The following is a 13,536-nucleotide window of genomic DNA, read 5'->3' as shown; positions in this document are numbered from 1 at the left end:
CACACAGGCCAGTCGGTGAGCAGTCCAGACCCATCTGCGCTGCTCTGCAACACAAAAATAGGACAGTCTTTAGGACTACTTGGCGCTTCACGGATGGTGAATTATTCTGCCGAACGTCTATTGAATAGCTATTGTTTTGGTTGTAAGGACATTCCTTTTTCATTATTTTCTCATAATGTCTGCCACTGAAGAGAGGTAAGAATTACTGATATTGTTGGTTTAATTTGCGTAACAGATTGATTACATGATTTGAACAACATTTAGCAAATATATTAATTAATATTGCAAACTTAATGTTTGGTGAAATATGCTGTTGTCTAAAAACAGGAATATCTTACTTTTTACAGAGCAACAACACTTTTGCAGCTATTCTGTTGGTGTAATTCCTACAATAATTAATGCTGTTTTTTTAAGGCTGAGATTGTGCACTTCAACATATTGTTCTATTACAGATAGCTAGCTACTTAAAGTGATTGTTATTTGAAGTTTAAAAAATATATATATCCTGTGACCTGTGTATCTGATAATAATGACTCGTGTAGGTCACCAGGTATAATATCCAATTTGTGAAAAGTACATGCATTCAAAACAGGGATAACATCTGTAGACAAACGGTCTGAAACCCGTGTTGCCCATTGTTCCTCAATGCCTCAGGAATCACTTTTATTGACTACTGGCTCAACAGCTTCATTTGAATGATTAATGAACCACTATCGAATGACAAACTATCAATAGCAAATCCATCTCCATTTTACATCACTGAAACATAGTTTTGTTCTTTGCATAGAGTAGTTTCTTTGCATCATTTTTTTCCTTCAATCTCCTTTTTTAAACGTTACAAGCATTTCGCTACACCCGCAATAACATCTGCTAAACATGTGTATGTGACCAATACAATTTCATTTGATTCACAGCACATAGTAGGGCTATGAGGATCTCTGCCACAGCACAATTCCAGCCACCGGATCTGTCCCTGTTACACAACCGCTGCTTTATGCAGACTCCTCCCCCCTAGAGAATTAGATAAGCCACTCAGAAATAGTACCCTTGTTTGAATGGATAGTAGACTCTCTCCTCCCACAGTGCAGCACACTGAGATGTTGTTAATAATATGTGGGTGGTCAGTTAGATGGACCTGAGCCCTACTTTTCTAGAACGTTCTATAGGTGCCTTGTTGGGATGTGTTTTCAGTATACAGCACAGGAGTGGTACCTTAATTGGGAAGGACGGGCTCGTGATAATGGCTGGAGCGGAGTCAGTGGAATGGTATCAAATACATGTGTTTGATGCCATTCCATTTGTTCCGTTCCAGACATTATTATGAGCCGTCCTCCCCATCAGCAGCCTCCACTGGTATATAGGTCAGGTTAGAGGTTACATGTCCACTAGCACACACTAGGTCATGGTTTCCTAGCCAGGCTCTTAATTCCTGACCTAATTCCCTCTCTGCCAGTGAGCTGTAAATAATGAGTTTTTTAAAGGTTGGTTTAGTACAATAATAGAAACATGTTATAGTTTTGAGTGTGCATGCCAAATGTGGGGTGTTTTGAGTGAACAAACTCTGCTGACATTCTTCATTACATTTTTAATTGGAAGTACAATAGGCTACGTAGCTTTAATCCCAGCCTGCAGTACAATAGCACTCTGAGGTGAAAGGCTTTTTTGGGTCAGGCTAGTGTCTCTACTGTTTTTATTTGAACTGGTACCCTATGCTAACTGACCATCCTATCCAAGGCCACTTATATTACAATAACTTTAGCATGACTTAGCCAACCTCACCTTGTTGTTCTGTGTACCGCCAGTCTCATGTTGGTGTCGTATATGGGCTGCTCCAAGCGCCAGGCTCCAGGGCCTCTGTGGTGCTCCTGATGCCCCTCACCCACCGCTGAAGATCCCAGGTGGGCGAGGGACTGGCAGGGATCCCCCTCTCCATGTGCTCCTTCACAAAGTGAGTCCCTATAGGGCCTCATCCCAATAGCCAAACAATGTATTCTTCCTCTATTGAAGTTATCAATCAAAGACCTGAGAGAATTGGATTGGTTAAAGCAATGGGGTTAGAAACTTGAATTTCACTCATCCAAACACATAGGCCATTAAGGGAAGAAATTAGGAAGGATGTCTGTTTTAATAACCATGAGGATATTACAAAGATTAATGTTTAAAATTAGCACATTTTGTCAAAAAATACATTGCATCGTACTGTTTAGCTTTATAGCCATAAGCCCACAGGCACTTCACTTGATGCTCCATCTACCATTTGAGAGACTGCAGTCGGTTTACATGGTCTGTTTAGCTACTTGTTAATATGTTCAGGGATGTGGGTCACTGTGTCAGGCGCCAAAACCCACTCTCGTTAACCCAGAACGCTAGTCAACCACAAAATGACAAGAGCCCAAAGATACTCAGCATTCCTACACACGCCCAAAAGCATGCACTTAAAGTTAGGTTAATCCTTGCTACTTTTAGTAGTGAACAAGTGACCCTTGTAAACAAGGACAAGTTTCATCCTAGACTGCCTGGAAGTAGTCAAAATGGGAGAACAGGCAGAGAATGGCTTGAATATCCCTGTGTGTAATTTACAGGTTAATGTTGCTATGTGTACAGGTGAATGTCGCTATGTGTATCAGGTTAATGTTGCTATGTGTACAGGTTAATGTTGCTATGTGTACAGGTTAATGTTGCTATGTGTACAGGTGAATGTCGCTATGTGTATCAGGTTAATGTTGCAATGTGTACAGGTTAATGTCGCTATGTGTACAGGTTAATGACGCAATGTGTACAGGTTAATGTCGCTATGTGTACAGGTTAATATCGCTATGTGTATCAGGTTAATGTCGCAATGTGTACAGGTTAATGTCGCTATGTGTACAGGTTAATGTCACTATGTGTACAGGTTAATATCGCTATGTGTATAGGTTAATGTCACTATGTGTACAGGTCAATGTCACTATGTGTATAGGTGAATGTCACTATGTGTACAGGTTAATGTTGCTATGTGTACAGGTTAATGTCGCTATGTGTATAAGTTAATGTCACTATGTGTATAAGTTAATGTCACTATGTGTATAGGTTAATGTTGCTATGTGTACAGGTTAATGTCGCTATGTGTACAGGTTAATGTCACTATGTGTACAGGTTAATGTCACTATGTGTATAAGTTAATGTCAGTCACTGTGTCGATCAAACAGCAATGGTGAAGAGAGTAATTCTGCTGGAGGTCCATTGGTTAGAAAAATATTACACTCATAGGCAATAATCATAACACCAGGAATCCCTTACTGAGATAGATGCTAGATCAGGCTAAAGTGTAACCGATCTAGTTCCTAGATAGAAAGCTGACAAAGACATATGTTATGGGTCAAAACCTTGTCCATCTAATAACTGTGGAAGATCTGTATCGAACAGTGTGCCAACACGTTTTGCTTCCCTCTCTCAGGATGGAAGGCTGACAGTGACCCAGGTGACCTCTGTGCGTGGATCTCTCCCCATCCTGCACTTTCACTACCAGCTGAGCGAGCAACGCAATGCATGCTGGGAGACTATGTTCACCTCAGACAGCCTCTTCCTGGAGATCCCAGAGGGGTCACTCCCTGAGGGCAGCAAAGAGGGGTGAGGAGGAACTGCCATCTATCCTTGCTGGCTTTATAGTCATGCATACATACACCTGTTATAACCATGCATTATGCCATCAGTAAGGCTGGAATTAAGTATAAAAAAAATACATTTTTCTGATTTTAAATAAAAAAACGTGCACTTTAAAACAACAACAAACAAACAAATTATTATTTACGATGACGGCCTTCCAAGAGACAAGAGGCCTCCTGCGGGGACGGGGGCTGGGATTAGAAATAAAATGTAGGACAAAACACGCATCACGACAAGAGAAACCACTACATAAAGAGAGACCTAAGACAACAACACAACACAGCATGGCAGCAACACATGACAACACAGCATGGTAGCAACACAACATGACAACACAGCACGGTAGCAACACAACATGGTACAAGCATTGTTGGGGACAGACAACAGCACAAAGGGCCAAAAGGTAGAGACAACAATACAGCACCTGAAGCAGCCACAAGTGTCAGTAAGAGTGTCCATGATTGAGTCTTCAAATGTAGTGATGCGGTCCAGTTTGAGTGTTTTTTGCAGCTCGTTCCAAATGGTACAGAACATCTAGCCGCTCGAGAGCACCCTTACCTGCCGATCTATAAATTACGTCTCCGTAATCTAGCATGGGTAGGGGGTGAGGAGCGATTGCGATAGAGGAAACAAAGTCTAGATTTAACCTTAGCCTGCAGCTTGGATATGTGCTGTACTGGGTGGAGCCACAGATGACTACTTTGGGAGAATCCTGCATATTTCAGTGTACATGAGTATGGAAGGGAACACAAAGGAGCAACACTTACATTTGAGATACACCCCTATCTTCTTTCCCCTCTTCTCTCTTATCAGACTCACCAGTCTCCTCCTGTTCTCGGAAGAAAAGTTAGGAGTCAGCCATGTGTTTCTGTGGTTCTCCAAAAGCAGAGTGGATCAAGGTATGTCGAAGTCTAGACACATTTTCTTTCATGTGTAGTGTATACATCTAGCCCTTCTTTGGACACTGTTAACAAACCTCCAAACGAGCTTCAATGCCATACAACACTCCGTCCGTGGCCTCCAACTGCTCTTAAATGCTAGTAAAACTAAATGCATGCTTTTCAACTGTTCGCCGCCCGCCCGACTAGCATCACTACTCTGGACAGTTCTGACTTAGAATATGTGGACAACTACAAATACCTAGGTGTCTGGTTAGACTGTAAACTCTCCTTCCAGACTCATATTAAACATCTCCAATCCAAAATTAAATCTAGAATCTGCTTCCTATTTCGCAACCTCCTTCACTCACGCCGCCAAAACATGCCCTTGTAAAACTGACTATCCTACCGATCCTCGACTTCAGCGATGTCATTTACAAAATAGCCTCCAACACTCTACTCAGCAAACTGGATGCAGTCTATCACAGTGCCATCCGTTTGATCACCAAAGCCCCATATACCACCCACCACTGCGACCTGTATGCTCTCGTCGGCTGGACCTCGCAGCATATTCGTCGCCAGACCCACTGGCTCCAGGTCATCTATAAGTCTTTGTTAGGTAAAACTCTGCCTTATCTCAGCTCTCTGGTCACTATAACAACACCCACCCGTAGTATGCGCTCCAGCAGGTATATCTCACTGGTCATCCCCTAAGCCAACACCTCACCTTTCCTTCCAGTTCTCTGCTAGTGACTGGAACGAATTGCAAATAATACTGAAGTTGGAGACTTATATTTCCCTCACCAACTTTCAACATCAGCAATCTGAGCAGTTAACCGATCACTGCAGCTGTACATAGCCCATCTGTAAATAGCCCATCCAATCTTCCTACCTCATCCCCATATTGTTTTTATTTACTTTTCTGCTCTTTTGCACACCAGTATTTCTACTTGCACATCATCATCTGCACATCTATCACTCGTGTTAATTTACTAAATTGTAATTACCTCGCTAGTATGGCCTATTTATTGCCTTACCTCCTCACGCCATTTGCACACACGGTACATAGACTTATATAGACATTTTTTTCCTATTGTGTTATTGACTGTGCGCTTGTTTATTCCATGTGTTGTTTGTGTCGCACTGCTCTGCTTTATCAGTTGTAAATCAGAACTTGTTCTCAACTAGTCTACCTGGTTAAATAAAGGTGAAATAAAAAAAAGTGCTTTATATTAGACACATTATTCAATTAGTTGAAAGATTAATTGATAAAAATGAATGTCACGTTAGTGACTTTTAACCATACTAGTGTTAAAAAAAACATCAGGAATAATGCAAAGTGCACACTAAAATTGAAAAAGGGAAACTGAATTTAGAGATGGTCTGAACAGTCACGTTAACAATCCTGTTTTCTACATCTTTCCAGCACTTCTTACCAGGACTTTCCACTACATAGGGTTTGAGATTGTGAAACCAGGCCACCCTCTGATACCACCCCGAGCAGACCTGGTGTTTTTGGGCTACTCCATGAGTCCAACATGCCCGGAGTCAGAGGAAGATTGATGTTTGGGTTGATCAGGAGGGGATCACTCATCTTTGCTCTGACCCAATAGTCTCTTTTCCATGCCTAACTGACCTTTGTTTTTTTTCCTGTGGTGGTGATAGAAAACAAGAAAAGGAATCCATTTAAGCATATTGGAACAAGACTCGCCTCTCTTCCGCTCTGCACTTCTCATATGTAGTGCTGTAGTCATGACGGAGAGCAAGCCATTAATTCTGTAGACCTCTTCAGTGATAGAACCTTCAAGGAGATAACCAAAAAGATTGAACCTATTAGGCGGCTGCGTTCTTGACGTCTTGCATGTTATCACCTGTGTGGCTCAGTTGGTAGAGCAGGGTTGTGGGTTCGATTCCCCCGGAGGAACAGTGTGAAGAAAATATGCACACTACTTTAAGTATTTTTGGATAAAAGCATCTGCTAAATGACTAAACTGTAAATGTTGCCACATCTTCTAGTACAAGTGGGACACTCAGTGCTAAAAATGTTAACTTAAACTCCACAGTGCAGCTAAAGGTGAGGGACTGTGATAATATAAAACCGTGTACTGGAAGAGGGGGCTAAGGGCAATATGGCACATATTGGAATCTAGACTTCTGGATAATTAAATTACGGGTACGCTTTCAGGACTATTTCTTTGACTGAACCGCTGCAACAAATGTATTTTAAAGTGCAAATGTCTCTGTTGTCTTGAATTGAGTGATTGATCCATGTAAACTCCCATAATTGACAGATTTAGCAGAGGTCAGGGGAGCACTTACTGTGTACTGGACTCACTTTCCATTCTGCTTGTGCATTCAGTTGAGAAGATTAGGCTGCACGTGTGAAAGCAAGAACCTACATTCCCCTGTTGCTGATACAACTTACATACTATGCACACACTCTCTTCCTACTTTTTATACTATCGTGTCTTAGAATTTCTATATACATTTTAGATTTCCATGTTCATGTAATGACACTAAACATGGAATAAAATTCCTGTTATAACTCTGTTCTAGTCAGTATTGTGTTTTGGAACTTAACACTAGTTAACAGCCCATGTGTAATGATGTGAATCCAAGTATATTGCATACAAGTATATTGGTTGTTCTAAGTGAAACAAGCTGAACTTAAGTGCTTTAAAATGTTTTGCTACTGTGTGCCCTACTGAACATGACCCAGTTCACAACAGTGAAATTCTCTAAACAATCAGGACATACCCTGTGGCATTAATCTTTCCCTTGGCTTGGCTTTGGGGGGGGGGGTTACTGCAGTCCTCAAAGTATTTCTGAGAAGTCTGCCTGGATACACAATAGTTATCACACCATAATAAAACTAGAGATTCTATCAGCACATTTGGTTTCAATATTTTAATAAAGAAAAAGACAAACAGGCGCGTAACACATTACGGGATTTTTTAGGAAAGTATGAATTCTAAATACGTGTTTATTTGTCTTTCTCCTTCTGTTCTTTGTCTTTCTTGTCCTTCTCTGCCTTGGCTTCTTCAGCCTCGTGTCGTTTGATCAGCTCCTCCACCTCTTTCTGTTTCAGCACCTTGATCTTGGTCTTTCCGTCTTCTCGCGTCAGGGTGGCTATTTCCACTGGGGAGGTCAAGATATCCATGAGCCATACAGTCTATGTTCATATCTCAGGCTGCATTACAGACGTATCGCTTAATATGCATATCTCTAGACACACAACATATTTATTATACACAGTATGTGTGCATGATGTACAACAGCTGATGATGTCTAATGTTTTAGACATCATCATCACTAGCCTACTCTCCATAGAACAGCTGAGAATTAGGATAACACTGTCCCACTCTACACAACATCTCCAGTCTGTTTACTTAGTGTGCTCCAAGGCAGGACGGGCTCAGGAGTTGTTTAGAACAGTGATGTCAGGTGTAGATCTTACCTTTCTCCGCCGAGAGCTTGCTGACGTCCATGGTCTTGTTCAGGACTTTGACGGCCAACGCCAGGGCAGAGGACAGCGACATCTCACCCTCTTTGAAATCCTGCTTCAACATGGACACTGCAGCCTGGGGCGCAGAAAAGACAACATGATTTATACAAACGGGTGGGTCTAATCCTGAATGCTGATTGGTTAAAATCATTTTCCAGCCAGTGTCTATTCCACAAGTTACCACAGGTTAAAACCTCAGTACCACTCGATGAGATAATTGTGTCTAGTTTCATTGAGAGGGAGTATGCCACTTAGGCAGCCATAAGTCTGACATCCAGAAAAGGAGCTGAATTATTGAAATATTATGCCATAAAAGTATCAGCTATATGTTAATTCCCAGTCAACACTGTAGCACCATCTACTGTGACGTTTCACGTCTTTACTTTGTGGCAATGCTGCTGCCAAAACATGTGCATTGTGCCAATGTTGATGACAGCAAACAGGCTTACCGCACTGTTGTTGCCGATGCAAGTAGCCTTCCAGCCTCCATAGTTCCCACTGGGATCACTCTGGTACAGCTGGAAGCCGTAGTGTTTGTCCCAGCCCATGTACAGCAGAGACACTCCAAACGGCCTCTTCCCTGAAGACACACAACACATCAAATACAATCAAACCTGTGCTTACCCTAACTGTACTCTAATGACTCTGGTATGTTCTTTTCCCACACAGCCCTTTGGTCCAATATGGTTTCAGCAAGTGTAACCAGGGTGGTGTTTACTAGAGAACCCAACTGAGGTGTTAATGTCATTTGTCTTATAGCTAACCTCCAAACTGTGTGTAGGCCTGTTTGATGTCACACAACGCTGTCACCAATTGCTCACAGGGGATTGGCTCCTGGTATTGCAGTAGATATCTGTGTGAATTAAATAACACATACACATCATCTGTCAGATAAACAGACACGGTGCTAGATTACTAGAGATGCCTTGTTGGTCTTGCACTAACACTGTACATTGCTTTGTATACAAATTAATGAACAAATGGGTCACAGGTAGAGACCGTGGACTTTACTACCCAACGTACCTCTGTGCTATTAGCCTCAGCTCATTGGTTAGAACGTTAGCATCGGAGGTGATTCCGGCAACACTGCAAGCCATGTCTCTGAAAGGATAAAGGTTACGACACCAAATCAGAGCAGCCCATGGGTATAATGTAGCAGCATGTCTGACATCACCCCAGCTTCAGAGTGCTGATCTAGGATCAGTTTGTCTGAACATAATGATCATAATAATAATGCAGACCTGATCCTAGATCAACACTCCTAGTTTTGAGACGCTTTATGAGAAGATCCTGATCTGTCTTGTTGGCATGCTAAAAGCGGTGCTACATATAAGCCTGGCAAGAGAGACTATGGTCATACTCACTCATTGAGCTTGTAGATCTTCTCTGAGAAGAAAACCTCATCAAGCAGCTTGTGGATGTTCCGTCTCTCTGCAGCCAACAGCACTCCGTCATTGGCTAAAATCCCAAGACATGAGCCGGCGTGGCCAATAGCCTCCATGGCATACTCCACCTGATATAAGCGTCCTGTAAAACAGCAACAATTAATTGTTATGGTTGGTCAGAGGAGAACACTTGACAATATAGTATTGAATGTGATGGTAACATTGATTATGGACAGTACATCGTTATTAGAAAGATAACACTTGCCTTCAGGTGAGAAAATGGTCGTCCGGGAATCATATCTACGGGACTACAAAAACAAATAAGTGTTAACAATTTCCCAAGAAAGCACTCAAGTAAAAGTTGCAAGGTAGTCAAATTGCATCACATTAAACATGTACAGGTAAGTGCCAAAATAAAGGAAACACGAGTAAATGAGAGATACAAGGTATATTGAAAGCAGGTGCTTTAACAGATGTGGTTCCCGAGTTAATTAAAGCAAAAAAAAAAAAAAAAAAAGTACCCAGTTTTTTGGGCTACCATGGCTAGAAGAGATCTCAGTGTCTGAAAGAGGGGTCTCAAAGGAGCATAGGGGGTTTAAAGGGTGTGTGTGTCTCAGTCACCAGATCTCAACCCAATTGAAGACTTATGGGAGATTCTGGAGAAGTGCCTGAGACCACCATTAAACAAAACAACAAATGATGGATGTTCTCATAGAAGTATGGTGTCACATCCCTCCAATAGAGCTCCAGACACTAGTAGAATCTATGCCATGGGGCATTGCTGCTGTTCTGGCCGCTCGTGGTGGTCCAGCGCCCTATTAAAGTTGCACTATGAAGAAATCGCTCCGCCATTTCCTGGTTGCTAAAACTTCTGAAATTGTTTGCCTAATTTTAGTTTGACAAAATAAGCTATAGTGTAGAGCCCTCAAACTCAACTCTGGACCTCGACGCCAGTTCCACTACTATTTTTTTTCTCTTCCATTGTTGCTCTCTGGTCAGAGACTGATTTAGACCTGGAACACCAGGTGGGTGCAGTTAATTATCAGGTAGAACAAAAAACCAGCAGGCTCCAGACCTTGTAGGGTCAGAGTTGAATATCCCTGGTGTAGAGAATCATTGTACCATCTAAACCACTGTGAAATATATTTTCCATAACCAAAAATATTGTATTTTCAGCTGTTTGAAACTGGTACAAAACAGAAAGTAAAAGATGCAAAAACAAAACTTAACGAAAAAAAAGCATTGAAATAACGCACATAGAACAGATCTACTGCTTCTTCTTTGAAGTAGAATGATAAATCTATAACTCACATTTCTATGAATTTGGTCGGGTCGGCCAAAAAAGTACATATTGCCACTTTAAAGACACTATGTTGGTGTTTCCTTTATTTTTGAAGTGACTTGTACATTACAGATAGCGACGTTAACGTAGCTAGCTACTTACCATGATTCAGCCTGCCTGTAAAATAAAACCTGCGAAACAAATAATTCCAACAATATTAATGAAGTTCCATAATCAAAGCTCAAAACAATAAGTGTTGCTGTCAAATGAGGGCATGGCAAATCATGACTACTGTTTATTAGACAGGGGCTGGTAAGTTAGCGAACTATATTATTTGATTAAAGTATAGCTAGCTAGCCAATTAGAAAGTTAACATATAGCTACAGTAGTAGCTCAATTAGCTAGAGTAACGTTAGTCAGCAAACGTTAGCGAAGTAACCGTAAACGCAGTTCATTCATACAAGGCAAATGTTAACCAGAAATATGCTTGCTAGCTAGCATGCTAACCCTTAGCTAGCCATCTTCACAATGACTTGATAGGCTAGCTAACTTTTGGCGCCGTTTTAACAAGAAGTCACGTTTTGGCAATTTATTATATTTTTTAAAGTAAACATGTGGCTAAACAGACAGGAATATAAAACAGCTATTTACCTTAGCTAGCCTGATGTTGTAGTTTGTTGCTGACACACCGCTGGGAAGCAAGCAAGAATAACTAAGAACTTCCGGGTCCGGTATTTTTTGGAGTCCTTCAGAATAAAAGTTCCGTCCTATATACTTTGTAAATGAATAATTACGGTGTAAATGTGCACAATTAACAATATATTTTATACTAGTTATCATACAAAGACAAATGTAAAGTATTTCTATAAGATATGTTATTTATTTATTTTTTCAAGCCTAAATAGTCAACCATGTTTTTTTTTGTGTGTACTCCTATCATTTATTGCACCGTACAAAATTATCTGTACCTTGTGTCGCAGTAATAGGGTGTCCATTCTACTCAGGAGCACTTTTAGCTTCCAAATCCGCAGTCTACACCCAAATCAAATCAAATCAAATGTATTTATATAGCCCTTCGTACATCAGCTGATATCTCAAAGTGCTGTACAGAAACCCAGCCTAAAACCCCAAACAGCAAACAATGCAGGTGTAAAAGCACGGTGGCTAGGAAAAACTCCCTAGAAAGGCCAAAACCTAGGAAGAAACCTAGAGAGGAACCAGGCTATGTGGGGTGGCCAGTCCTCTTCTGGCTGTGCCGGGTAGAGATTATAACAGAACATGACCAAGATGTTCAAATGTTCATAAATGACCAGCATGGTCGAATAATAATAAGGCAGAACAGTTGAAACTGGAGCAGCAGCACAGTCAGGTGGACTGGGGACAGCAAGGAGTCATCATGTCAGGTAGTCCTGGGACATGGTCCTAGGGCCCAGGCCAGTTGAAACTGGAGCAGCAGCATGGCCAGGTGGACTGGGGACAGCAAGGAGTCATCATGTCAGGTAGTCCTGGGGCATGGTCCCATGAAGGACCCAGAGGAGTGCCACTGCTCATTTTGCAGGCCCTATAGAGTAGCCCATCAACTTAAAACATACATATTGTACATACATATTGCACAATAAAGAGTTATCTGTAGGTTGTGTCACAGTAGAATGGGGGGGCTATTCAGAGGAAGAAGGACCATCCTCCTCAATGAATTTCAACAAAATAAAAATTGTGAAACATTGCATTTATCTTTTTTTTTTATTAAGAACTATACTAAATATATTCACGTCACCAAATAATCTATGAAAACACACTGTTTTGCAATGAAGGTCTACAGTAGCCTCAGCAGCACTCAGCAGCACTCTGCAAGGTAGCACCATGGTGTAGCCAGAGGACAGCTAGCTTCTGTCCTCCTCTGACTTCAATACAAAACCTTGGAGGCTCATGGTTCTCACCCCCCTTTTTAAAAAACTTTTTTTTATATTAACAACAAATCAGTACAGAAAGTACATGAGGGAACACAAGTATATATAGATGATATACAATGGACAATCGAGCTAGGGGGTACAATATCACGTTACAATTACACAAGGACCTTAAGGGACATACATACACTTACAATTCTAACAGCTTTTTTTGTTAGTAGAGTATTTAACTGTCTTAAAATACAGTTCAATTTCTTTTTGTAGGGTAAGAAAATGTGTTTTTTTTTGTTTGTAAATTTACATTTGTGTATATGAAATTTGGCCAAAAGAATAATGAAATTAATTACATAAAAATGTTTCAGCTTATTTCTATCGTATGTAAAGAATCCAAGCAGTACATCTCTCCACAATAGTGTAAAATCTTCATAAATGTGTTCAATTATAAATCTACTGATGTCTTGCCACAGTTTTCTTACATTAATAAAAAGCCAAAAAAAGATGCAACACTGTTTCTGGGTGGTCATTACAAAAGGAGCAATTTGAGTTGATGTTTTCCTTAAACTTCTTCATATAGTGGTTGGCAGGATAATATTTATGAATAATTTTAAAGGAAGCTTCCTTAATTTTGTTAACAAGTAGGTATGCGTGTGGCAACATCCAAACTTTTTTCCAACCGATATTATCAATAAATCCATTCCAATAAGGCATGACATAAGGTATACAACATCCTGTTGAAACAAGGTTCGTATCGCTCTGTTGTTGAATGGACCATAAGAGAAACAAATCTTTCCTACTGATGAGTCAACAGGGTCAATAGAAGATAGGCTCTGAGGGTCAGGTCTTGACACGTTCCTGAATAACAGAGCAACACCTGAAGGAATGGCATCTAAAACAATTGCAAAATCTTTAGGTGTAACAGGGACCTTGTAAAGTG

The 13,536-nt window shown here is 40.9% G+C and overlaps 1 protein-coding gene and 1 pseudogene across 1 annotated transcript; one reads left to right on the top strand and one right to left on the bottom strand.

Moving 5' to 3' along the window:
• The first annotated feature begins 10 nt into the window (after nt 1-10).
• Nucleotides 11-7,409, top strand: LOC135565396 (ornithine decarboxylase antizyme 2-like; annotated as a pseudogene).
• A 6-nt stretch (nt 7,410-7,415) lies between these two features.
• Nucleotides 7,416-11,427, bottom strand: LOC115116444 (proteasome subunit alpha type-4-like). Its single transcript, XM_029644940.2, has 9 exons — nt 11,347-11,427; nt 10,858-10,886; nt 9,679-9,721; nt 9,393-9,555; nt 9,052-9,129; nt 8,793-8,881; nt 8,478-8,608; nt 7,981-8,104; nt 7,416-7,661 (listed from the first exon to the last, which is right to left on the bottom strand). The coding sequence occupies exons 2-9, from the start codon at nt 10,858-10,860 to the stop codon at nt 7,507-7,509; spliced, it is 786 nt and encodes a 261-aa protein (XP_029500800.1). The 5' UTR covers nt 10,861-10,886; nt 11,347-11,427; the 3' UTR covers nt 7,416-7,506.
• Between the last annotated feature and the right edge of the window lie 2,109 nt (nt 11,428-13,536).

The sequence above is a fragment of the Oncorhynchus nerka genome, linkage group LG27, assembly GCF_034236695.1.
Source record: "Oncorhynchus nerka isolate Pitt River linkage group LG27, Oner_Uvic_2.0, whole genome shotgun sequence".
NCBI classification, from domain to species: Eukaryota; Metazoa; Chordata; class Actinopteri; order Salmoniformes; family Salmonidae; genus Oncorhynchus; species Oncorhynchus nerka.
The sequence above is the reverse complement of the archived record's forward strand: the minus strand, read 5'-3'. Positions and strand labels throughout refer to the sequence as shown.

Coding starts and splice junctions, on each gene's coding strand:
- LOC115116444 (XM_029644940.2), bottom strand. Junction 8,105..8,477: donor GCATCGGCAACAACAGTGCG/GTAAGCCTGTTT, acceptor TCTGCGCCCCAG/GCTGCAGTGTCCATGTTGAA. Junction 7,662..7,980: donor CAAGCTCTCGGCGGAGAAAG/GTAAGATCTACA, acceptor TGACCTCCCCAG/TGGAAATAGCCACCCTGACG.